At 43.8% G+C, this 26,763-nt stretch overlaps 3 protein-coding genes across 3 annotated transcripts; all 3 read left to right on the forward strand.

The window, feature by feature from the left end:
- The first annotated feature begins 111 nt into the window (after window positions 1–111).
- LOC135502920 (NACHT and WD repeat domain-containing protein 2-like) lies at window positions 112–17,624 on the forward strand. The gene is made up of 17 exons (XM_064796118.1): window positions 112–365; window positions 2,650–2,742; window positions 3,114–3,249; window positions 4,072–4,121; window positions 4,594–4,762; window positions 5,039–5,188; window positions 5,623–5,825; window positions 6,105–6,275; window positions 7,060–7,252; window positions 7,705–7,822; window positions 8,340–9,396; window positions 9,799–11,732; window positions 12,117–12,567; window positions 13,419–13,545; window positions 13,943–14,311; window positions 14,555–14,763; window positions 16,898–17,624. Exons 2-17 carry the CDS (start codon window positions 2,701–2,703, stop codon window positions 17,246–17,248), a joined length of 5,730 nt encoding a protein of 1,909 aa, XP_064652188.1. The 5' UTR covers window positions 112–365; window positions 2,650–2,700; the 3' UTR covers window positions 17,249–17,624.
- A 962-nt stretch (window positions 17,625–18,586) lies between these two features.
- LOC135503001 (endoribonuclease LACTB2-like) lies at window positions 18,587–22,676 on the forward strand. Its single transcript, XM_064796252.1, has 7 exons — window positions 18,587–18,716; window positions 19,531–19,694; window positions 19,962–20,082; window positions 20,196–20,298; window positions 20,975–21,199; window positions 21,755–21,836; window positions 22,091–22,676. The coding sequence occupies exons 1-7, from the start codon at window positions 18,595–18,597 to the stop codon at window positions 22,210–22,212; spliced, it is 939 nt and encodes a 312-aa protein (XP_064652322.1). The 5' UTR covers window positions 18,587–18,594; the 3' UTR covers window positions 22,213–22,676.
- An 877-nt stretch (window positions 22,677–23,553) lies between these two features.
- Window positions 23,554–24,818, forward strand: LOC135503268 (chromatin accessibility complex protein 1-like). Its single transcript, XM_064796768.1, has 3 exons — window positions 23,554–23,681; window positions 23,995–24,115; window positions 24,494–24,818. The coding sequence occupies exons 1-3, from the start codon at window positions 23,556–23,558 to the stop codon at window positions 24,568–24,570; spliced, it is 324 nt and encodes a 107-aa protein (XP_064652838.1). The 5' UTR covers window positions 23,554–23,555; the 3' UTR covers window positions 24,571–24,818.
- Window positions 24,819–26,763: the final 1,945 nt, after the last annotated feature.

The raw sequence follows: 26,763 nt of genomic DNA on the forward strand, positions 1-26,763 counted from the left end.
TATTTTGAAGTGTATACTTCTTTAGCAATCGTAAAATCAACGCGAATAAATGTTAGGCATGGGCCTATACGCTGGTGAAAAATGCAAGAATGACTATTTTGGAGGGGGCAAGCAGCTGTTGGAATGTCCTTGTAATGTCCATATATATCGAGATGAACTATAGTCAATGAATGGTTATCTTGCTTGACATTGGTTGACAACCTATATTCATGTATGGCCAGTACATAAATCTATGTGTGAGGCTAGGTCTCGACTAGAAATCTTCCTTGTGTTAGGGCTCTGGACGAACTTAAACCCCTGGACCCACGAAGGCAGCGGAGGGGTTAGGGTTTCAGCGGAAGTTTGGCTACGGAAGTTGTTCACAGGTAGGTGTAACGCTTTGTAACTCGTTATATAACGCACGTGCGTTGACTTATGAGCTCACACAGGTTATTCTGCTGGTTTACCGAGGTTTGTGTCGTCCTGGTACGAGAGCTCAGGCCTATCTCGGATGGTAAATTGAAGATGCTGGCGAATAAATTGTTTGTCAAACATCATCATCATCTTCGACATCATCATTATTGCCGTTGTCGTAACTTGATTGAAATTTACGGATTCCACGCCACTGTACACCTGATTGGCCTGGATCTTTTACTTGCCCTGCATAGACACTTGGATACAGGGGGACGACGGCTTTTAGTCTCATCCGACAGACCCTCATCCGCAGACTGCGTAAATTGCAGTGTATTTTCAGTAAGTCAGTGCTAAGAAGGATACTTTTGCTTTTCTTATTTCCTATTCATGACTTATAAATTGTCCAAGTGTCCATTTACTTAAAGTTGATATTACCAAAATGACGCCCAATCGTGTAATTTGGAGCGGGCGACTTGGCTCGTTTTGGAGGGGGTCTTATTTTCTTTAAGATTATTATCTCGAAAGCCCGTAAGGATATTTAACCTTATTCTAATAACCGAAATATATAATCTAATAAATTCTATAGGCAGTTTTGTTGCATTTGACCTGGTCACATTGCTGGGAGGCTTAATAAGTTCTTGGCGAACGATTTTAGCAGTGACGTTAAAGGCCTGCGTATATATTTGTGGCACTAATATGATGTATAGAGATAAACTTTGCCAGTAGACAGTAAAGAGCCATGTCTTACGGGAAAAAGAGTGACACATACAGTGTATACTTATACCAGTGTGCACATTAGCAATGTTGAAGCTTTTAATGTGCGTTTACATAATCTCAAAATCAATTTCAAATTTCAAATTCTAAACGAACGGCGTAGGCCTTTAAATGCGAAAACTTCTGTAGGGGTTTTAGGTAAAATGAGTACATTAAATGTTATGCCTAGTCTACACAAGTACCTCAGTGAGAAAAATCTTATTACCTAAAGGTACGAAATATCTAGGTTTAATTTAGGACTTAATCTTGAACTAAGTCTTTGCACGTCCCTCGGACCTGTCCGCCCTACTCACTTCACCCCCCCCCCCCCCCCCAACCCCGGATTCACACCCGGTGTAGAAGTAGAAAATGTCCCCCTAGAAAAGCTGTCCGGGCCTATTGTATACTGATGAATTAGGATTTGGGTTCAAAAGATGCCGTTGCCATCAATAATAGCATAGAGATTATTAAAGCTCATGATAGAACCCTTCGTACCCCGCCACATTCTATCCGAGGACATGTCAATCTGCTACACCAGGCCCTAATACGTGTTAGACCGATGCATGAATGAGTCTAGCCAATTAAATATCCCGTCATGCCCGTGGATCCTACCGTAACCGGTGAAAATATCTAAATCACATATATCACAGTGGTTGAGGCCTATTCGAATAACTGCAGATGAATGGCCTAAAAGAGTATTTACGAGTATTATACTTATAGTCATAGCAGGACGTCTTTTATTATCCAAGGAATGCCTAAAACTAGTACACAGTTCGTTTTAAGAGACGATTTCAAAAGAAGCCAGTCAACATAATGAGAAAGTTTTCACCTTCTGCTCTAGCGGGATAACTATGCCTGGAGCAAAGAGTTGGACTCTTCGTGACTTTTCGCTTCTATTTGTAAGAAAAGCATGATTGTTTTTCTTCCATCAATTTGGTCATAACACTTTCTCTGTCTGCCCTCAAATGGGCTGACTCGGCCGAAAGCAGTTTAACTAATGAACTACACTTTCGTGGCGAGAGTGTCCAATTATGCTCTCAGATGCGAGGAAATCGCGTAGAGGCACTCTTGTTTTATAAATGTTCCCGGGGAACTCCAATCAATGGAACGTCCATAGGCCAGTGGATCTACCATGCGCCATCATAGAATCTATGATGGCGTCCCGGTTTGTGATAATCATAGATCCATCCATGGCCCATCAATGATCCATGCATGGACACGATTGCCTGTGTAGGGCCCTCAAATGTCAGAAAACCCCTGACCCCCCCCCCCCCCCCCCAGCCCAGGACGACCCTACGGCCCTGACGTACATGTCATTTAATTTATATCTCACATGTATTGACTTTATCAATGAAAATCTTACATGTATTGGTTTGATTGGAAAAATCTTACATGTATTGACCTAAATAATGGAAGAAAATCTTACGTGTTGACCTCATTTTTGAAATATCTTACGATGTACAATGTATTGCCTTGATTTTTAAAGAAACCAATTTCTTTCAGTTTTCCGTGATATGTGATGGTTAGAACGGTGAAATAACAGATATAATCAAAATGTACACAAGTTCACCGGGAAACCGACAGCGAGTGCTTCGGGTAAGTTGTCTCAGGCGCCAGACCGCATGAAATATCAAGGTTTGGCTTGCTACACCGCTGCACTCCGAAAATTGGGACCGTTCTAGACGTAAAAAGATCCCCCTGTTAAAAACGTCCGGCCCTATTGTACTCTGACGGATTAGACCGTGAAATTATTTGTTTTAACTATCGAAATAAGAATTTTTAACCACTAGAATAACTATTCAATTGTTTCGTTTTACTTCAATTTTTACTCTAAGTTTCAGTTGGTGCGACAGGAACTACCAGGATGCTTTTACTGAGCCCTTTCGTAGATTCTCCCAAGGACGTTTTACAGATAACGAAGTCAGGGTATTAACCGCATTGCTTCAGAGTTGTTTTTCTTGTTGCAGTATGGTCAACAATTTCCGGGGCTCGCGCCGATTCTGTCTCCGCTCCCGCCGCCAATTCCAAAGATCGTCAGGGAGAGGGGGGAAATAGCGGAGGAAGATGTCGACGATGGTGTCAGGGAGGCCGAGGTCAAAATCGGTAAGGTTTTAGCCCGTTAACATGAAAACACTCTCCAAGCAGATAGAGGGGATATTATCTCTGCCAACACAAACCGCCATTACAGCATGTCATCACAGGTGTGTGAAAATAGCAGATATGTAATCAACCAATTACCGATCGATCCGACCCAATCACTTTACACCCAACCTACAGATAAACTACCACGGACCTACAGGTAGACATGGTAGATTCGTACCGCCATGTATACAATAATTCTGGGCCAATTTGTAGATAAAATAATTTGGGTTGATCTATCGCTATTAGTCTGGTATTTTCCCGTGCCTGTGATCTACTATCTACTTTATAAAAAGGAGAGTGGGAGGAAGAATGGTTGCCTGTGTTTTAGAAAGTGTGGGTCTGTGCTAGGCCACCCTGGCATGATGTCAATACATTCATTTCCCCTTGCCGGCCTGGGCCCATCGACCTGATGAAAACTTTCGTCGGTGTCGATGTAATCAATATTTGCCCTAGTGATAACCCTCAGGGAACAACGGGATTTAGGCCTAGATGCGAGCGAACTTTGTTTAAAGACACTAGACCGTGTATTGGGCTACGCCTGGATCATTTTAATTGCCAGGGCAGAATAAAGTATTAGAGGTGATTACATTTTTTTAAATCCTTCCCCCAGAGTCGGTATCTTCCCGGAGGCTTTGCTTATCCTGTATTAGAACAAATAATCTACTTCCTGATACTTGAAATCCAATAAACTAAATCGTGTCTAACTGGCTTTTTGCTCCGGGGATTTTTTGGAGGGGAGTGTCATATTTCTTTATGCAATGCCTAGGTGGATTTCTTTTTCAGTTGCGGCCACTCTGTTCAGCGGAGCGTCTGGGCGTCCACACGCAAAGCTGGTAAGTAATCATACTCTGGTGTCGCCGCCTACTGATGACACATCCAGGACCACATGGTGAAATGAAAAACACCGTTGGCAGAGAGAATATCCTTCGATCTGCCTGCAGAATGAGAGTGAACAATGGTGGTGATAGCGTGTTCGATTTCTGGCACAAGTTAGCGCAAAAGCGTTCCTTTTTGGGACTGGTGCCTCGTCTCGCGCCAGGCCGAAGTGAGCGACGCTCAGCGTGGGTGACTTCGGCATGAAATGGCCGACGGATATTTTTAGAAAAGAACGAAGATGATCCAGCAGAGGCCGGCTTTGCGATGTACACATTGTTTTATTGCAGTTCTTTGGCAAAAATTAAATTGGCAATGGAAGACCTTGATGACAACTGCTCGAAACTCCGCGGTTTTATCCGAAGCTAAGTTCAACATAACGCCATGTTAGTGTTTATTAACTTGTTATAGATCTCGTGTTTTCCGCTGCAGACACTTTCCAGGAGTGGCGCCATGAAACCGCTCAAGTCCATCATAAGAAAGTTTCCAAACTCTTCATCGAAGATCAAGGCGAACAGGCCCCGGTCTGTGCGGACAAGGATCGGGATCAGAACACCAGGAAGGTCAAGAGTTGGGACATCATTGGTCAGTCCGTATAAAGGTAGGTTAACGCACTTAGGTCACATGACATTGCCCACCATAAGCAACACCACCTGAAACTTCTTTCAACAGTCCTTTGCCAAGCACCAAATGTAACTTTTTGTCAGGCAAAACTAATCACATTCCCTTGATCTTTCTCTGTTGCTAAGTAACACAAATCACGTGACACTTAGTAGTCCGTTGCTAAGCACCAAATGTAACTTTACTGTCCCGTTGCCAGGCTACACTTCACATCAGTGGAGCAACACCAATCACATGACACTCATTTCATCCGCAGTTCTTCCCGCAATTCCGAAGACAGCAGACAAGAAGATCGTGACCTGGGAAGAAGATATTTACATGTCAGTCCTGACGGGGAATCTCGACTGTAACCCAGAACAGGAGCCCTCCAGGATGGTCAGGGTGTTCATAGCAGGTCTTTACGATGGTGAGTAACCCACACTCCAAGCTTCACTATTGGTAACCGTTGCTAAGTTGACAATGGATGTGTTTAAGGCACCACCATGACTTAAAACTTAAGAATTGATTCGAAGTCATTGCGAGATACTCATCCCCAGCCTGGTAAAACCAACCGTCGGCCTCCTTGCAAGATCTCCTTATATTTGGGTGGTAGATTGCTCCGGTTGAAAATGTAGCTACAATCCAATCTTGCGTCAGGAATTGGCGGAAGCGCCCAATGACTTTGGGTGAGGGCGATTTGTCTTCTTCTAAAGGTAAAACTAACCGGGAAAATCTCATCAAAATAATGCCTTATGATTGGCTGCCAGGCTTGTTTCCAAGCTGACGAGACCATATCTAGAGGAAACTTCAAATCAGGGATCAATATGACTGATCTATTTCAATATATTACCACTCTTCCAGATATGGAGTACGAAAGGAACTACTTGTTTGAGCATGCCTATCCGGAACTCCTCTCCTACTGCAGCGACAGGAGCCTGGAATTCAAATATGTTGACCTTCACCTTGGTGTTGGAGGGTTTGAAGTGATTGAGAACTGCTCACCGGAGCTGGTGGCATACGAGATTAGCGAATGCCAGAGACTCTCTCATGGGCCATCGTATGTGGTGGGTAGGCTCCTATTATTTTGTAATGTTGAACCGATGGTACCAACAGAAAGTTCACAGCGAGACCTTTCCAACGAATGGTCAAGTCAATGGGTTTTGACTACTTTGAACATTTCGAGAATTTGGAAATCGATGCTGATGTAATCAATGATGATACGATATTTCAACGATGATGCCTGGCAGGTCCGTTCCGTCAGGCGAAACAAAAATCAATGACCTATCAAAATGCCTGAAACATCGATTATCCACAGTGATTCCATTATCCATTCTCTGTTGCAGCTTCTGATTGGTGAAACGTCTGGGAAGGAGTTGATGCCCGTGTTTGTGGATTCTGTGGACCTTGAAACTCTCAACCAAGTCATCAAGAAAGAGAACATCGACCCTGAAGACGAGGTGGTTGGCAGCTACACCAAAGATGAGAACAATATACCTCCAAGAGCAGTCCTTACAGTAAGTCACAGGTTTGATATGCGTTGCTCCTTCTTAAGCCACATCGTCTAACTTATCAGAGTTCCAATGTTAAAGGGACAACTTAGGCGTGGGATTAAGGTGGCCAGGAGGATGATGAACCTTCTTCCCACCAGGCTCCACCACATAAATAGTATCACACTAGAGTTGATCTCTGATAGTTATTTTCACTGACAGGTGTTGCGAGGTGGTTTTGGATATGACTTGCAAATTTCAGATGCAGGCCACCGGTTACATTCCGTTCTGGCGAAGTTTTTATTGCAGTTTAATGATTTTTCATTTGTTCTTTTGGAGAAATCACTGTCCTCAAGGAAGCCATTTTGCATAAAAACCAACATTTTTCATTCACTCTTTGTTCTCATAAAGGTTTTAGCAGCGCCTTAAATAACCCTCATATTCTGGATGAAAGTACCGAAGGGAGAAGGGAATCTTTCGTGAAGCACTTTATAAGGGGACGATCGCAAACTTGAACTTCGCTCAACATTCGCATTGGCAAAGAGAATGTAGACCTCAGTGAGGTGTTGGGGGACATAAAAACCATTTAGTGCCAGTGGGAAAAGAAGCTTTTATTTCCAGTCTTTTATCAACATTCTCACTCAAAAAGAGAAGGATGATCTCGGTGAGGTGTTGGGGGAGACCATCAAACTCTTATCTTTAATCAGTGGGAAAAGCAGAAGCCAAAACGTGAACAGAACTGGCTTCGGTGACCAGCTTTATGGCATCAGTAGCGGAGTGTTTAATTCGTATAGCTTGATTCCAATTCCAGCCGGTGCTCAATATTCGCATAAACAAGGAGAACGAAGACCTTAGTGAGGTGATGGGGGACATCAAGACACTCGTCCTGAGCCAGTGGGAGGAACAGGAGCCGAAACTCGTCCAGCGGCTCAAGAAAACCCTGAAGAGTGCAGTGGAGGGAAACATTATGGAGGATGAGAAGGCACAAACGTTTGTTCGAACAGGTGAGATGATTTGGTGCAGGTATAGCTTCCCAAACCTCTTCATCATTTTCTTAGCGATCGCTATCCGGTTGTCTGTCATACAACACCGAGCCTTTGTCCCCCATTTAATCAGTCATCTAGTTATTTCCTCTTAGATCCTTGGATAATCGTTTCTACAGATGCAGCACTTGCCCATGCCTTAATCCTCTGGTCCCAAAGTTGTCAGTCCAAGATTTGGGTAGGTCCCTCATAGAACCTGCGACAAAAAAGTATGACCCACTGGAGTATGTCCTCTGGTGTCTGATCTGTTAATTGTCATTGTGATAACACCTTCGAGATCCGTAAAGGTCATCCTCTTACACGACTTCAAGTCTGCACTGGGCTGTCAGTGTCAAACGATGACAGACGCCTAATTGTCGTCCGGAATCCTTGCCAATCGACTGTCCTGAACTCTTCCTTTATTTGTCTTACAGAATTGGAAATGGACGTTAAGCAAGCCATCTTAACTTATGACAAGGCTCTGGAACAGTGCCTATGTTATGAACGGACTGCACCACAGCTGTTGACAGTTGTGTATGCTACGACAGACAAGTACGTCCAAAGATAGTTTTGTTTTACCCGAGAAGAGCCAAAAGAAGCTAGAGTTTCTTAGTGATCCATTTTTCCTTAGTGTCCATGACCAGGAAAGCCAATGATTCTAAGAAGAAACGATTGTTGTTGACTGCTTGGGATTCGAGCATCTGATTGGCTGATGTCAGACTCGTTGACCTGTGATTAGCAACAAATCTTTACTGACATATTCGTCCACGTGCCTACAGGGCACATAAGGCTTCAATCATCAGTTCCACCCGGTTCGGTCGACAGCTTGCCTACAAATATTTCCCCATGTCAGACCAACCTGCTTCGTCTCCTTCACCGTATGGCGCCAGGTCTCTTTTGGGCGACTTTAGTTTCCACCAAAAGAGCACACGAAGAATTCTTGAAACGCCTTCAAAGAAGACCTGATTGTTGACGTAAACCATAAAAGATCTTAGACTTGTAAACAAGTTCGTTCATACGATTTAAGAGGGGTCTGTTGACTCATTAGTGCGAATTTCTCTCTTTTCAGAACGCATGGTGGTACGGAGTATGGCAACACCTATGGGACTCGAACGACCCATGGTCACACCTCCAAGACCATGGCAACAAAGAAAACCTTCACCGACCTCTCCCCTGCAGATCGAACAACAAAAATGAAAATGGCCGTCATCGAAAAAGTTGGGCTGAAGAATTGTGGGAGTTTCACAACGAAAGCTACGTTGAAGGATGAGATTGAAAATGATACAGAATACTTACAGGAACTGACAGCAAAGTTTGTGAAGGATGTGAAACGCATGATTGACAGCGCCGAGGAGCAGACGACGATGCAGGAAGAGGCCACGCCCCTTTATCAGGAGGCTTTGCGTCATATGCGCATGTGCAACAGGATCTTGGACGAGACAGTCTCAAATGATGAGTCGGTGTTGCGAGTGAGGCATGCGCTGTTCGGCAACAGAGACACTGCCAATAAACCGGTTGTGGTTTATGGTGGGGAGGAATGTGGAAAGACGTGCATCCTGGCGAAGGTTGCGAATTACGCGAGGTTTTGGATGGGGCCTGATTGCGTCACGGTCATGCGGTTCCTAAACATCTCATCCGAGAGCAGCAACTCCATCAGCCTGTTACGGAGCATAATAGACCAGATCACAACTGTGTATGGGCTTGAGAAACCTCCAGATTACCCTAGTCGGAACAGCTACAAACTCGGAGTCCAACTTCGATGGATCCTCGACATCGTTGCCCGGACCTGCCGGAATCCACTGATGTTGGTCATTGACGGAATCGACGAACTAGATGAACCAGACGAAAAGAAGCTCTCATGGTTCCCAAACACGACACCAGGGAATGACCGAGTTGCCATAGTTACCAGCGTCAACAGTCGCCAATCCAAGGATATTCTGACCGACCTTGCAAATATTCTGAATTCTGAAGGGAGTTTCATCAAGTTGGATGATACCTTGTCAGAGATAACGGCAGAGGAGACATTGAATAAGTTCCTGGAAGACCACCACAGAGCGCTCACTTACACCCAGAAGGACTTCTTCATTGATACGTTCCAGAAGATACCAAGTGGCCTGTTTTTGAAGGTAAGGAAATAGTTGTGCCAGTTTTGGGGGAAGAGAGAGGGTCAGTCTTCCAACTCTCTTACAGTGCATACCTTTAGCGAGAATATTGGTCTTTTATTGGCCATACATCTCCATTTCCCCTTGAACTTTAGCTTTTGCACCCATTATGCCTGTTTGACATCCCAGTCTGATCAACTCTCAAGTTTATAACTTAGTTCGATCTTCCAAACAACACGTGGTGTTATTTCAAGCGAATGCTTGTGCAAATCTTGTAACTTATCCACTTTACCAATCAGTCGTTACATTCATGTATTAGTAAAATCGTATAAAAATATATGAGGCATGCTTTGTATTTTCTTTGATAATGGAGGTGTGTTCCAAGTTGGTCACATGTGTCTTAAATATGTCTCCTTCCTCTTTTAGATATGGTTAGAAAGGGCAAGGACATGGAAGTCATATGAGGCTCCAGCAGGGTTTAATCTCCCTGAAGCCGGTGATGCCCTAGAAGACATCCTCATCGCGTTCTTTAACAAGCTGGAAAAGACGTTAGGTAGTGCTATGGCGAAGTATGCAGCGGGATACGTCACCCTTTCCAGTCACGGTTTGACAGAGGTCGAGCTTGAAGACGTCCTCTCCTGTAACAACGAAGTGCTCCAGGAAGTTTACCACGGGATCACGCCACCCAGTACCAAGGTGTTGCGCATTCCTCCACTCTACGTAGCCAGGTTTCTTCATGGGTTGAAGAGTTTCTTGAAGGAGAAATACATCGATGGGATCAGGGTGGTGACGTGGATGCACCAGAGTTTCCCATCCGTGTACCTTACAGCTCTCCCTGGTGTCAACGCAGAACGCATTCACGCAGACCTGGCAGAAATGTATCAAACTGAGACAGATGTTGTGAAGAACATCGCATTTGACAACCCACCTCAGCTATTAGAAAACGTCAAGAGACTTGTGCGACCACAGCCGTTGACGGCAAAGAATGTCCGAAAGCTTGCTGCATTGCCATACCACATGCTTTTGAAAACACCTGAAATGGGTGACGAGCTTTACGCAGTTAAGGAACATCTTTTCAACAACCTTAAGTGGCTAATGACGAAGATAGAAGCTTTCACAATAAATGGTGTTCTAGAGGATCTGCGGATGGCGTTGGATTTGAAATCGGATGCTGACACGAGAGAGTTGTATGATATTCTCAGACAGGCTGGTCCAAATATTGGAGGCGACCCCGCACTTTTGCCAATGGAGGTCATCAGTAGGTTGAAACCACGTGGAAGTTTTGAAAAGCTTTACAACCAATGCGAGGAGTACATCCGAGACCAGGATAAGGCACAGTTGTTCCCTCTGTATCCGTGTTTACCAGGTACCAAGGAAATCCTGCTGACCTCCATCCCAGGGTGCGTGAAGTTTGTCGACGCACTGGAGGACGAGGGCTTAGTTGCGATGAAAGGAGAGAATGGGAAGGTGTCCGTTTATTCTATCGAAACAAATGAGTTCACACATCACATGGACAATCTCCCTGATCCGGGACAGAATGTTATCTCATTCATATCCGAAGATAAGCAGCGAATGATGAGTCTGATAGGCAACAGTCTAAGGGTTTGGAACTTCAAATCTGGTGCTAGCATAAAGGAGTTTGAGATAGAAAACGAGGATGAGGACAGCAGTAGCACTGATGACATCAGCTACACTTGTCTTGACGTAACAAAAGATGGTGCAACAGCCTTGCTGGGCACGAACAAGGGTGGTATTGCAATCGTTGACACAACTTTTGAATCAGTACGAAGGTCCGCCAATGTCCATAGCGGGAGAATCAAGCAGTCGTTTTACACATACGATTACAAGAAAATAGTCACAGTCGGAGAAGAGGATGACTTGATCATTAATGTCTGGTTTGTCAAGACGCTGGAGGTTTTCAAGTCCATAACACTTCCATCGAAACTCATCAATGATCAAATGTGCTATCTCATGGAGGAGGAAAGATTAATCTGCGCATGTGCCGTGTACACAATCGTGATTGCTTGTCTGAAGACTGGTGACATCCTGTTCGACCTTCCGATCCAGAATGGTTTGAAAATGATGACCTCGATGGCCACTGACGACGACTTTGTGCTTGCGTTGACAGGTGGAGAAGATGACGTGCTCAGGATCTGGGATCTCGCACAAGGCAAACTCGAGAAGGAGATTCCAGTATTCGCGGCCAACTGCACCTGCGTTGCGATCACCGATGACGGAGAATATGGGGGTGCGGCGTTTGACAATCCACGGGTCATGAAGGTATATCACCTGAGTTCTGGTGACTGTTTGAAAGAGATCAAGGCACTAAGGGACAGAGTGACATCACTTGCATGCGTCAGGTAATTTCATATGCCTTTTAAAACTTTCCTTTGAGATATCTGGAACCCTACTGTGCTAACATAACTTCTTTTTTTAAAGAGTTTGATAACAGAATCAATCTCCATTCCTTACGGTTTGGACTGGGTGTCGAGATCCACTCGCCCTATCATTTTTCATTTGCCATCCAGCTGATAGCAGTATTGGCGGGCGTTGTTAGGAGCGCTAATGTGGCTGAAACTTGCTACACTCATAGTTGAGTACTAAACTAGTAGATATCGCATAAACTTGGGAGTATGGCTTAAACTTGCATAAGGACAGAACTCCTTGAACAACATATCTGGTGTTACAGTCGTCCAAAGAAATATGTTCCATGTCTCATTTTTAAATCTTGCCTCTTGTTTTAGGTACGACCACAAGATGTACTTGTTCTCAATCTTCGAAAATAAGATAGCAGATCTCTGGGATCTCGCCAACATGTTCTCAAGGCCTGCTGAGTCGCCCACCATTCAGAAACTGAAGGCAGAAGACCAATTCGAGGCAGATGACATGATGTTAGCACTGGATGCATCCCCTAAACCTCCAAAGTCTCCCATCCCACCAAAACTCACGAAGATTTACCCAGAAGCAAGTGTGGACGATGTCATGGTGTCGATGGTAATGACGTCCGAGGGTGATCACATTATCACAACGTCTTCAAATTCGAGACCAAAGATCTGGGACGTCAAGACAGGATTGTTAGTGAGGGAGATCAAGGCAATGGCAACAATCAAGGACATCAAGCCGTGTGTAATGGATACAGCAGTGGTGGGGATGCAGGAGTTGGTGAATGAATACGGGACAGTTTATGTCCTGAAGGTGAGTGATCTTGAAGAACCTGCTTATCCTATACGCTGTGCGGCAGATGTTACTTCTTAAAACTAGATGTGCTGGTATGTTCAAAACAGGTCTGTACCCACATGCTATCCTGGAGGAAACAGAGTCACCACAAACAGTCTTTGATCAAAACTAACGACATCGACAGTACGCCTCGGTAAAGCTACGCTTTGTCAGTTTTTGCAACCAGAGTCTTTCAAGAAAGACTCTGCTCCAACTGACGACTTATCTACCTTCTTCCACAGTACATCCACTGCTCTTCATGTAGTTACCACTGTGGCAAAGATAACATTTACGCTTCATCCTTTAAGTTTCATCGTTGTTCCTGATACTTTCAGCAGAGTCATGTGATTAGTTTTGTTCGCTGAACACTTCTAAGTCATCTCTTCCATTTTGAAACTGCTGTATGGCCATTCCTGTGGCAGTGATAACACAAAACCCAATTTTGTCTATCCCTTTAAATTCCACTTTGTTCAACTTTCTCCAGGTGACCACGGATCTACCTTTTCCCACAATCCAGCAATTGCTCCTCACGTGGTTGGCACTGTGGCAGAGATAACATCATAACACTTCTTCTTCATATTCTGCCCATTTTTAAAGTTTCACCCCTTTTCTTTAGACTTTCAAGGCCAAGATGATTCTCCTTCGGTAAGATCCATGAGTCTGCAGTAATCCTGTGCTGAACACCTCACAAATGTTTTGCTTTCCCCACCTTGCATTGCCATCTGGACTGTTCGCTAGACCTCAAATGGTCTTCTGTGAGACGGGGATGACATAGTATGGCAACACCATATTCCTCCCGCATAAATCTTCTTCTTGTTCCTTCCTGACAGATGTGGGACTTCCAAACAGGAGAAGCACTCGATCTCGACTCTCCAGAAGAAATCTACATGGCTGCGTTCAGTGTGAGCAAGGACTCCATGACAGCTTGGATAGGAAACACAGCCGCAATTGGACCAGGTAAACTGTCTTTACTATGTTCTCTTGCAAAATCATCTGACAGTAAGTTAATGAACTAAACAATTAAAAGTGCTGGAAGCAGTTCAGAAAGTCTTTTGAAAGCTTGTAATGGTAGTAGAAAAGGCGTAAGATGATTCTCCTTCGGTAAGACCCATGAGTCTGCAGTAACCCTGGCCTGAACACCTCACAAATGTTTTGCTTTCTCCACCTTGCATTGTCATCGGGACTTTACTTTCCTCCCGATCTTTGATCCATAGCTTGCTTCCATGATGAAAATGGCATGAGGACGTCACTGGGGTATCATCAATTGACGTCCTGCAAATGAGGCAAATGACACATCCTGTCATTGTTTCGAAAATCTAACTACAGATACATGTATTTGCAAATTCTCTTTCAGTCATTGCACTTTCCTGCTTTGACCTCGTGGAGAAACGGATGCTTCGACACGTGGTGGATGACCAACACAATCTGGGCTTCCTGGACCCACTAAGTATTTCACTTAAAATGCATGCGGCCGAGGTTGCCCCAGATGGGAAGATCGCCATCACTAGCTCTGAAGACGGGAATTCTAACACCTACATCCATACCGTGAATCTCTTGGATAAGAGTTCGCCTGCTTTGAGAGTTGCTTGCACAGGAGCCAAGATGGCCGACCAACTTCATGTTTTGACGAGAAACTACGAGATCATCACCGGAACTAGTAAAGGCGAAATCTTGATTTGGAATGGCTTTTACTTTCACATCCTGAGAACTCTGACAGAAGAAGGTTTGTCATTGGGCGGGAGATAAGATGTGTTCATTAGTTGTTTGTTAGTTCATTGTCATCATTTAGAAGGCTTGCACTTGATATACGTTTGTGATCATCCACTGGATCATCGCAAGCCTTTCTGTCGGTTTGAGGGTGGACTATATACCCTCAGGATGTATTTCAGAGGATGCGGCTTTCTTGGGTCTTCCTATTATATCAAGTTCATTCTATCATCAACGTAAAAGAATTCTTCCTTTTTAGGCAAAGACAACATTGTCGGAATGAATTACCTCAAATACTGGGACAGCGACAAAAGAAGTCACAACGCACCACATTCTGCGAAGATCATGGACATCCGTTTGACATCCAACGAGCGCCATCTGGTGGTAGCTTCCAAAGACAAAACCATCACACTCTGGGACTTCGTGTGCAATTCGTTCTTGAGGAGGCTTGTGGGACACGAAGACGAGGTAAGTGTTAATGATTTCTCAATCGTGTTGAGGTTCATCCACAAAAATCCAGAGCCAGTCGTATCCTCCTCCCCTCGCACAATTTACATAAGCTCGGCGGTTAGTGTCCAACTGCCTCTCAGTCTGATGATTCCGTGTATTATTGTCTCGTATCAGGTCGTAGATGACATGGACTGCCAATTTCTCGACATTTCCGAGGCTTCAGGTTTTGGCACAGCACTCTCAACGTTTGACTTTCCAGCATCCTGTTTACTTGCCTCACTTGCACCTGGTTTCATCACCAGCTGGGCTGCCTCCAATTGCCTCACCTTGCGAATGGCTTCGTTCAGGCTTATTGGTGAGCTCATAGGAAGCTGCTGCTTCACGGCATCCACTGCTGATACCCCCAGCAGAAACTGGTCAAGAGCCATTTCCTGCTGCCATTCGAATCCACTGTTGGGATATACATTCAGGGCTAGCTCTTGTAGCGCATCTGAAAATGCCTCATAAGTCTATGTTGTGCATTGCACACGTGCCCTCATCTGCAGCTTATAATCCCCCCCTTGAAGTATTGTGGAAGCGTTTTTATGAACTGGCCGCAGAACTCCTCGTAAGACAAGCTGTCAGGTGTATATTGTTCACAGCAACATAGGCTTGATGCTCAAGTCTCGACATAAGTTGTTCATGCCGCTGTGTTGCTGGTATCTTGGCCAATTTTACAAAATTATCAAATCTTTCCAGCCATACTAGTATTCGAAAGTTCTGATTGAGTTGATAGTTCTTGGGTGCCTGTATCGTTACATTCACAGAGGTACCACTCCCAGTAGCATCTGCACTTGGTTCAGGTTCCAGACGGGTCTTCATCATTGCCGTGAAAGTATCTAGAAATTGCGACATGGCATCACCAGTCATGGCTGCTGCACCCCCACTAGTGGTTGGGATTCCACCGGGTTTTGGAGTTACAAGCTGTCTTGGGTTTGCAGCCCCCCCCCCCTTCCAACTCCAACTGGAGTTCCCATAGTTGCTTTTCACAGAGATATAATACAGACTGAATAATGCACAACGCACAGCCTGGACACGCCAGTGAAAGCAATTTAACACACGATCTTTGTTGCAATACATGTACTTTTTTTTTTCTTCCAAATACTGCACCAAACTTGACATTTATACTACATATATGTCAGTATGTCAGTTAACACTCCAATAAATACAGATAACCAGTGTACCGAACTCACTTATATGTTATATTATGCATAGGCCACGTGCAGTTCGAACAAAGCCCATATGTACTCGTACCGGCCACCGTATATTACAGCCGACTCGGGTCACGTGACGGCAGTCCACTCTACTCCCCGCAATTTTCGGCGGCTATTTCACTAAAATACGCTCAGCATCGATGCCTGCTTGTAGTGGTTTGCCAGCACATCATGATTAGGCCTTATTACCACACAACATACGGCACGAGAGCTCATACAACGCGTGTACTCGACGTATAAAACAATTGTACGAAGTCCCGTACCTACACGAACTGCCACGCCCTGCCTCTTTACTGCCACGGAGGTCGAGCGACGACACAAGCCACAGCGCTTTACGGTGTCAAAACTTAATTTTGATTCGTTGATATACTTTTATTTCATTCTCAATGCTGTCACCACTGAAATACCTTGTGGCCTGTCTTACTTCTATTATAAGAACGGACACGGAGGCTTTAATTTAGTCGTTTTCTATGGTTTAATATTTGCAACATCAACACAATATTGGCACCCTCGCACACAACAACAACACATTTCCGCCGTACCGTGGCCTGGGCCGAAGACAAACTGGGGGTGGTGCCCCTCCTCAGCATTTGCTGCACCCTGTAGCAGTCTCTGAGGGACACCCGAGCCAGGACACCACAGATGGTTGAGGGTATGCGTCCTCGTGTTTTTCGAGCATACCTGCCAATGCCCTTGAGCTGTTTTACATCACTCACTTTTGACGATCTACCTCCTACTAAAGTCTTTCAAGACTCTGCCTCTACGTACATTAATCCAACGCCCGGTAAACAATCTGTCTATCAATGATCCGCTAAGTCTTCTGGTTAGTCAGATGGCCTCCAGATACAAATGTTGTGCATTTCAGCATGAACTCATTCAACCATGCCTTTGCATTCTAGGTATGGTGCGCTGACGTATCAAGCGATACCTCATTGGTTATTTCGGGATCACGTGACGGCTCCATCCGCCTATGGAAGTTTGAGACGGGAGAGGTGCTGTCGAAGTTCATGGTGCACATAGACGTCTTCGATATCCGGATCACCAAGGACAACAAGCGGGTCGTTGCTAGGGGTGACAAGAGCCTGACAGGAAAACTGTTCGTGTTTGAAATTTTGAATCTGGAGAAGGCCTTGGAGGCCAAACCAGAGCCACCAGTGACAAGGGAAAGAACTAACATGACGCTTTCCAGACATTCCACGAATGTCTCACTAAAATCGATTGGATCTGAAGAACTGAAAGAAATTTCTTAGTGAAATTTCAGTGATTGCAGATCAAGGAGGTCGTCCCTCCTGAGGCCAGGCCGAGGGTCCTGACAATTGACAATAAAGAGCAAATAGACTAGAGCCGGGGTTTCTGCTGTCGCCTTCGGGTATAGCGCCATTTTGTGCAGGGATATGGGGTGGCGGTCTTGTGATGAATCTTTTTCGAAGCCAACATTCTGCAATGATTGGCATAGTATGTCCAATGTGCTTGTCGTCTCGTCTGGATGGCAACCAGGATAAAATCATGCAGTGTCTTTCTAACAAAGTTATGTGAATCTGTGATAAGTTCCTTGGGATTTATATACATGTGTACTCTTTTGTTGGTTGGTTGTGCAATCAGCCTACTGGAGGAAGTGGAGTGGAGGGAAGGGGGCCGGGGGGGGGGGGGGTACATATCAAACTATGATGCCAAATTTTAATGTTGGGCTCTATCAACATATATTTATATTATTTTTGTCTTCTTCATTGTTAGAAATACGCACTTTATGTAACACTATATTTTCAATGCTGAATAAACTGTGATATGTTTACAAATCATGTGTCAACGTCTACTTGTCTCTCAAAATAAATCTTGTCCTAATCACTGATCCTTAAGCCTTCCTCAGGGAAGAATTAAGAATTCCTGGCCCTAGCCTAATTAGAAACTTACTTAGAAACCGTGAAAAAAATTGAAGTGTCTCGTGCCGGTGGGAGCAATATCATTTCCCGGTATCATTTCAAGTGGGTAAACCGTTCTGGGGTAAAAGGTTCAATTGAACGTTTGGGTTTATAAAAATGTTGCCGACATACAGAATAAATGACGTGTACGAGATGTACGAGAATTGCCCCCCCCCCCGCAGGACCATAAGACCATGCCCCCCCCCCCCTTCTGCATGCCACGTGCGTCTTCTGAGGCTTTATCTAAGGGGGACTATAGGCAGAAGCAGGGGGGTTAACTTGGCCATCTTCGGGTGACTAATGTACCCAGTAAGCAGACAGGGTCATGTTTGATTCACCACCGAATATATTCCTCGTACGAGCGTGAATAGTTTTGACGTACTTTGATATGGTAGAGACCCCTATTAGCGACTTGGTATAACTTTATCTTCCCTACCTAGCTGCTGCCTATACGGTGTCCCTTTAAAATAAAATATGGGTACTTCAGCTGTGTTGGTAAAGATAACGTTTGTTTTGAGGTCACTAATTGTAATGAGCAAAGAACCCATAATATTATTTTGTGAGTGGTGTCAGCAAACCTGGAGTTTTGATCTTCATGCGCCTGTGCGCGCACAAACACGTGGTGCCACGCCCATTTCTATTATAGATGACCTTCACCTTGAACTTTGACACTAAATATGGCAACTGTACTTCCAAAAATCGAGCAGCTTTCTTCTCGCGTTTTGCGGATATTAGGCTGCAATCCTGGTAGTTTCAGGTTGCAGGGAACCAATTCATATCTGGTTGGAACAGGTAAAAGGTGAGAATTATATATTCATTTCGTGGTCTTTGCGCCTGAGCCGTTTTTTCGTAAAACGAATTTGCGATTTGCACGCAGATTTCGCAAAATCGATTTATCGGATGTGTTGTTTTGTCCGATGATGGAACATACCAACTCTCGGTCACTGTTGTTGAGTTCAGGATCTGGCTGAGACAGTGTACAGTCCAAGTCGACCCTGCTTCGCGTCACAACAGCGAGTTGTGCGCCAGTGACGCACTTGTCTTTCGATGTTTTGCATAGTATTACACGTGATCTACACATTGCGACCTTCGCACTGGGTATCGTATCAATAACACACCACTGAAGGCCTTTTCGACAAAGACGAATCAGAGCCCAAACAAAACACACAGAACACTTCAGAAGGCCAAAGCCGAGATAATGCCATTGGCCTCTGTGACACTTTGTTGTCCCCCCCCCCAAGTGATAAGGAACCAGAGTAAATTACTGTTGTTCATATCAGAGTGACAGAGTAAAATTGCCTCCAATTTCTGTATAAGTCAGGAGAGCAACATCAACTAAGTCTTCAGCGGACCAGTGCAAAAACAAATCTACTGCAGGATTTTGAAATTATGCTTTACGAGGGACAGAAAAATTTATATACAGTGGAGTCTTCCTTAGCGGACACCTCTCTTTTAAGAACAATGTCTCTGTCAACGACACTAATTTTGGTCCCAAATTGATTGTTTCCATTCAATTTGACCTCTCTAATATGGACACCTCTCTAATAATGACAGCACTTGTCAGTCCCAAGGGTGTGCTTAATAGAGAGGTTCTACTGTAATTCCATTTGCAGGAGAATCTTGATTGACACCAGTGATCCTGACATCCCTGAATACAGCAAGACTCTCGCCAAAGTTTTGAAGGAGCACAACCTGGGCATACAGGAGATCATAGTGACACATTGGCATCTGGATCATGTTGGGGCAGTGCCTGACATCTTTAAGGAGCTGGCCCTTGGTAAGGACATTGGCATTATAGTGTCATTTTGAGAGAAGCCTCAAAGCCTAGTGGTTAACACTGCTGGCTACCATGCAATAGGGCGTGGGCTCGATCTTATTTCGATCGGTATTTTTAGATGAACTGGCGTGGCTTTGAAGGAACTAAAATTCCTGGCTCTTCACAACACTTAGGAGCCAACTTCGATTGAATGTATTTAGGAAATGCGACCAACTAGTTTGTAATGCTCAGGTTGTTAATATTCCATTTCTCTTGTTTCTATTTCAGACGACACACCAGTTTCAAAAATCAAAAGGAAGCGTGTTCCAGACTTCAACATTGGACCAAATGCAAAATATAACTTCATCGAGGATAATCATACATTTAAAACTGAAGGTGCTTCATTGAAGTGAGTAGAGTGTCCCAAGAAACGTGACTGGTCCATATCCAAATTGTCAGTTCTAAAGATCATGCCTCCCGGCTCGAAGATGGTGGTGATTATTTCCTCGTCTCTTATTTCAGACTCTTTCATACCCCTGGCCATGCTGAGGACCACGCAGCTCTGCTGTTAGAGGAAGAAAATGCTATATTTTCAGGGGATTGTATCCTGGGAGAGGGTACATGTGTGAGTTGCTTATCGTCTTTCTATTTTTATATTTTCCTATCGAGGATTGTAAAAGTTGGTGATTTTTGACAAAACAAAAGTACTCCACTGTACTCTGGGGAGCATCATTGCCCAGTGGTTAACGCTGCGGGCTGCTCTGCTATAGGGCCCGGTTTCGATCACAGGGACAACGCAGGATTGTATTTCTGGATGATCCGGGTGGCTTTTAAGAAAACTAACTTTCCTGGCTCTTCACAATAAGTTTGAGGCTCAATATGAGATAGGTTAATGACATAAAGGATGAGTGTCGGTCTGATGGGTCTAAAAATGATCACAGGTCTTGGCGCCAAAAACATGTGTGGGCTATGTTGACAAAAATTATGTTTTACCCTGTAAAACCCAAGAAGGACGTCATGGAGATGCCAGAATGGTCGGGCATTCGCGAAAATGACGCACCTCACTGCAACAGAAGTCGTTGTGACGAAATAACAATCTTGCGATGTTATACGATGTAAATGGCAGCCTCGACGAAACCTTTGGTTCTTTGCGGGAACAGCCAGCCAAACAAACATAAGTGGGTCCGGCCCATTGTCGCCATATGCGAGCTGATTTCACTCCTAGGAGTTTGTAAATTGTTTTAAATGCTCACTGTGATGGGCAGTGCAACTTTAGTCTATTTACTTATTAATACTTCCAGGTGTTCGAAGATCTCTATGACTACATGAATTCCTTAGACAAGATTCGCAAGTTCAACCCTGTGTGTATTTACCCAGGCCATGGGCCCGTCGTCACAAACGGTGTAGAAAAGTGTACGGAATACATTAACCATAGGTTACTACGGGAAAACCAGATAGTGGCCGTCCTGAAAGAGCATGCTGGGAAATGGATGAGTGCGATGGATATTGTCAAGATAGTTTATGCAGTAAGTTTTTTAAAAACGGCTTTTGTGGCATGCATGGATTATGCCGAAAGGCAGCAGAGGCCTACCAGACCTACATCTACATTAGTTGTTTCCATTCAATTTGACCTCTCTAATCAGGACACCCCTTTATCAAGTACAGCTCTTGTCAATCCAGAGGGTGTCCTGAACTCTCTTGCTAGCCACCCAGTATATGCATGTACTGGGTTCGTGCTATGGGTACTACTGGCCCACAGTAATCCACACTGCCAAATTTTCCCCAAGCTCTGTCAGCCACAGTCCCTAAGTCTTTTGTTGGTTATACCTGAAAAAACGAGATAGCAGCACTGCATTCACCTCAATGCACACCTTGTCCCTAAGATTCGGCATGCTTGCTACTTTATTATGAAGCTTTTCCTAAGCCAAGTTGGGATCAAGACCCTCTGATCTAGTCCGGGTGTGGCCCAGGGATATGATACACTTCAGAAACCCTGCAGTAGCAAAAGGGTCCATAGAGGTGTTCCACTTCATCTGTTGTAAGACTCGTTGTGGGGTGACATTATCTTGCTTTGGTTTCAGGAGACACCAGAAAGCCTCCATTTCGCTGCTGCAGGGAATGTGATGCTGCACCTCGGGAAGTTGTCCAGAGAGGATAGAGTTGGTAAGTTTCCAGAGGTACAAATGGTGACAGACCAGTGTGAGATTGGGAGTTTTGAACAAAAATTCACGAACTACAGTTACTTCTTGCTTGACGTTTCACCTGAAGAAGGGTTTGCCAGACTTGGTTGATATTTCAGTCCTTTTCGTCAAGCAGCTCTCAAAACAGATCAAAAAATGATGCCAGTTCGGAGAGCGGCTTGCCAAGTATTCCTAGCCTTTTCTTTTAGCTTTAAACAGGTCATTGTTCACTTTCAGATCATGAGGGTGATCTCGAGGCAGTGAAGGCAGTGTTCGATTTGGCGAAATCTGAAATGGAGAGTGCTATGGGGAGTGTAGAGGACATCAAGTGGAAATGGAAAGTCTCGGCTGGGCTGTAGAGGCAGGGCTGTAGTGGCAAGGCTGAGGGGTGTCGAGTGCAACCGGAATCAGGCAAGGATTCTGCTTCAGCGATCTTGAATCGTGATGTCATCCTCAACAGTGTCCACCACGTTAAACCCTTTGCTACTTGCAGGGTTTTGGCAGTGTACCGTACCCTATCCCCGCAACCGTTACAGACCGGGTGACCTGGATCCCAGCTTGGCTCAGGAAAAGTTTCAATGTGAAGTAGCTGGCATTATTGGGGACTAGGTCTGCATTGAGTTAAGTGCAGTGCTGCCATCTTGTTTTTCAGGTGCTACCAATCAAAAACTGTGATAGCCCGATTATATGTATGTGTCAGTTGTAAAATTATGTAAGTTAGTGAAACTTCTATGAATTGTCTTGTAAGATGAAATGAAGAAATTTTGATATTTAGATTCAGGTTTATAGATGAAAAATAGATAATAATAAATTAATGAAATTTTATGTATTACTCTTTTGAAGTCTTTTGGAAGACAATTTGGTTCCAGTCTGAATCTTCTATTTACAATTGGCCTTGAGGATGAGTAAAGCAGACTCCCTGCAGCGATTCTTAACCCTTTCGCTGCTGGGCATAATTACAACCCCTGTGCGGAGCGTGAAATGACCAGCCAACATGGTTCCATCGTCTGCTGTGATGTCATCCACCAGGCGGGAAACCCCAGATAAAACCTATACTTGCTGTGAGCTCTTTTCTAGTTGATTAGTGTCGTAGAATAAATCCCCAACGTATATCAGGTGTATTTGAGGCCCATTCAGAGGAACAATGGCGCCCGACTCGCGAGGGGTGAATCGCGGCAGTTGCCGAAATTGTGCCGATGCACCGAATTTCAGCTGTAAGGGGGGTGGAACCGGGCGGGAGGGTGGCAATGATGACTTACCACCAGCTGGAGGGAGTGGAAATGAAAAGCTTGCCAGCAAAAGGGGGTGGGGATTTCATATGGCTGTGACCAGCTGGAGAGGTTCTATTGAAAAGTCGGAGTACAAGGATGCTCTGCAGTTGTAATGGAGAATGACCCCCCCCCCCGGGTTTTTCCTTCCATCTCGTTCCACGTCTAGAAATTAAGATGGATTGCGAAACACTCGTGCACCATAATCAATATTATAGGATTACAACCAGAGACTTTCAAGCTGGGCAATAATCTAGCTCCATGTCAGGCACAACCAAACAAAACCGAGCCAAATCTTCCAAGCCCATGCTTGGCGGACAAAGGATTTGTCACAACCTTCGTTTTCCCTGCAGGGCGACGCGGTCCCATTGTCTTCGGCTCTCCGGCTTGCATGGAATAAGTCAGCGACAGTTTATCAAAAACGACAAAAAACAATGGCGGACAAATCAAACAAAGCACCGATTTTGCTCCCATTATCACGAATTAAAACCATAATGAAAAGTTCTCCCGATGTTTCAAATATTGGCAACGAATCTCTAATGCTTATAGCAAAGGCTACGGTGAGTATTTCACAAGGATCCATACTCTCGCCTGCGTAATCTAACTTTCTTTGACGTCCGTTAATCTGAACTTGTGTACATTCATATATGTCGGAAGCTGTTGAGTCTTGAGAGCCACTACATTACAAAGCAGCAGCAAGCAAAATACCACGTCATCGCATTCAATGTGTCCGTTTGTTTGTTAGTTCCTATATTTAGGTTTGTTTTGGCTCTGATTCTGAACTGAAGTACGACTGCTGCGATATCACTTTATCAGCTATTCTTTCATTGTCCTTGTTTTCCATTATTTTCACATTCTTTTCACATGTTTCAGGAGTTATTTGTTCAAGATCTGGCATTGCTGACTATGAAAAATGCTGAAAACAAAAAGGACATTGAATACAATGATCTTGCAAATATCGTCTTCACAGATGAAACACTACAGTTTTTACAAGGTGGGTGTGCTAATTTAATCTTACACAAGACTAAAGAAGGTAATGTACATTGATTTTACCATGACAATCAACATTACCCACAAGCTCACCTTCAGGTGGAAGCTCTATGATATGTAAAGCACTTGATATGATAGAATTTTGTCATATACACGTACACGGGTTCCTACATTGATTTGCTCCATGCTCCTTGCATATGACCAGAACTTCGATAATTGATGACGTCGTTCTGTCCCTGCTGAATTGACTCTCCTGGCGAGAGAATATGCTTGAATATTATATCTGCTTTGAAGGATGGATGTGCCCACGGCAAGGAGTCTGTACCAAGCACTGATTCATCTTCAGTTGACCATGAAACAAACATTTCTTCAAATTTTTCAGATATCATCCCACAGAAAATCAAATACAGTGAATATCAAGAGTTGATGAAAAATATCCCGGATGAAGACTCAAGTTAGGATTCGTGCTGATAAACTTTGGATAGTGTTGTGACACTCATTAACGGACTTTTCAATTGCAGTATATGAATTTATTCAGGGATATTACAATTTACACTATAAAAGTATAAAAGGACAGTGATCTGGATGATCAAAAGATCAATTCTGCTTCGTGCATTAAAATATTGGTCAATGCATCCTGCGTCCAGTTTGTGGTCAAAATGAAGATATTCATTTGTATGAACAAGTGGTTTTATAATAAAATATTCAAGGTGAAATCAATGTATTCTTATTTCTTGACTCTCCATGATGTCCGGGATCCAAAGAAGAAGTTGTCATGTTCATTGGTTAGTGTGTACACTTTAAAAAGGTTTGTTTTCTATCGTATTGCCGCTGATTGAAGGGCCAGCCAGTATTGGCTTATTGGACACTCTTGTACCCTATATTCAACTAGCTGGCGGCTAACCATCCGGCCGCTTCGGAAAGAGGTACCGGTTACCAACCTTGGACCTTTCGTTCATGAGGTGTACGCCATAACCACTAGGCCATCCGGATTGGTCTTGATTGCCCACTCCCCAGCTTTGAATGCTATATGTGTGGGAGCTTGTGCAAAAGGTGGGGCTGGGGCTGGTCAACTGTACAATGGTACTGCCACTACTGGCATCCATGTGCATTTCAAGAAGCACTTTCATCTTTTCAAGACCATAGTGATTATCAAACAAGTCACTAGGGTCATTTCTTAAAGTTTGAGCATTTCAGATGAGTATAGAAAAGCGTCCTTCAAACCGTTCTGGTTGTGACTTTGTCTTCAGTTCAGTTCAAGACCGAGGCAACGGCCAACCCGGAGACGGTTGGCGTTGGGGAAAATTAATTGATCAATTGGTGATTCTTAATCAGACTGATTGATTTAATCGCTAATTAAACAGGCAGACTGCTTTGACCACATTTAATCAAGCTGATTAATTCAGCTAATTGGTGTGGGATCAATTAATTAGAGTTGCCTTTAATGCAGGAGGTTCTTAGATTTTTCCATTATTTGTAGACTATTTCAGTTCTTTCAATGTTTGATATTAATCATCAATCAAGTTTATTAATCAAGAGGCCCGGAGGGCAAAGGTACACATGGTACAATAGAAATACAATGATTTTGATTGAAAGTACATAAGACATACAAAGGATACATGACAAAAGTAACAATATAAAGTCTACTACCGGGGTCAAACCTGGAGTAGATACTAGTAGGTGGGAGAGAGGAGGTCCTTATTTTATGCGATCAGAAAAGCATTTCTGTAAAAATGATGATAGCTTCTGACAAATTCCAGGGTCCTCATTTGAAAGAAGCCAGATAAACTTATTTCCTGGTGAGAGACCTGAAAAGTTGATGTTGTTCTCATTGATAACTGAGAAAAAATCGTTCCTTGAAGCATCATATTTTGGGCAGGCAGTTAGAAAGTGAACCTCGTCTTCTATTGAAGTCCCATCACAAGAACACACCCTCTCTTCAACTTTAAGTTTTTTGTATCTACCTCTTTCAATGGCTAGATCGTGACAGCTAATGCGGAAACAACAAAGGGATCTTCTTAAAGAAAAACTTGAAATTGAAGTCAGATATTTCTCACAGCAGAGTTGCGTTTTGAAGGACCTATAAGTGCGTAATTTGTTTTTAGCATTTGGATTCCGAGAATCATCCCAAATTTCTAGCTTCCACTTTCTGTAAAATTCTTCACCTACTTTATGAACAAGACTGGAGGTTGAAACACTTTCAGCATTGTTTGCATCCAGATTCAGACAACCACAAATAAATTTTATACAAGAAAACCAAGACTGTTTTCCTTTGTTGTCTAGATCCTTACTAACTTGTAAGGCACTGGTTAAAATAGACTTCGAACTAATTTCCCCATCCACTGTGTTGAGAGACAAGGATTCAAGCCTTAGCCAGAAAGAGAACATAGATTTGGCTATCATTAAATACAGTGGATGTCTGCCCAACTCGCCATACACGGCCAGATTTGTGGCATTTGTGTTAACACCCAGTACATATTTACAGAACTTCATGTGAAGGTTCTCACAGGGGAGATTTTCGAATCCCTTATCAATCTTAAATTCTCTCTCTCTTTTAACTTTTGAGGACATAGGGTTAAAACATCCCCAAATATCACTGCCATATAAAAGTATTGGCTGTATAGTGTGGTCAAATATATGGAGTAAGGTTGA

Source organism: Lineus longissimus, chromosome 19 (assembly GCF_910592395.1).
Source record: "Lineus longissimus chromosome 19, tnLinLong1.2, whole genome shotgun sequence".
Lineage (NCBI taxonomy): Eukaryota > Metazoa > Nemertea > Pilidiophora > Heteronemertea > Lineidae > Lineus > Lineus longissimus.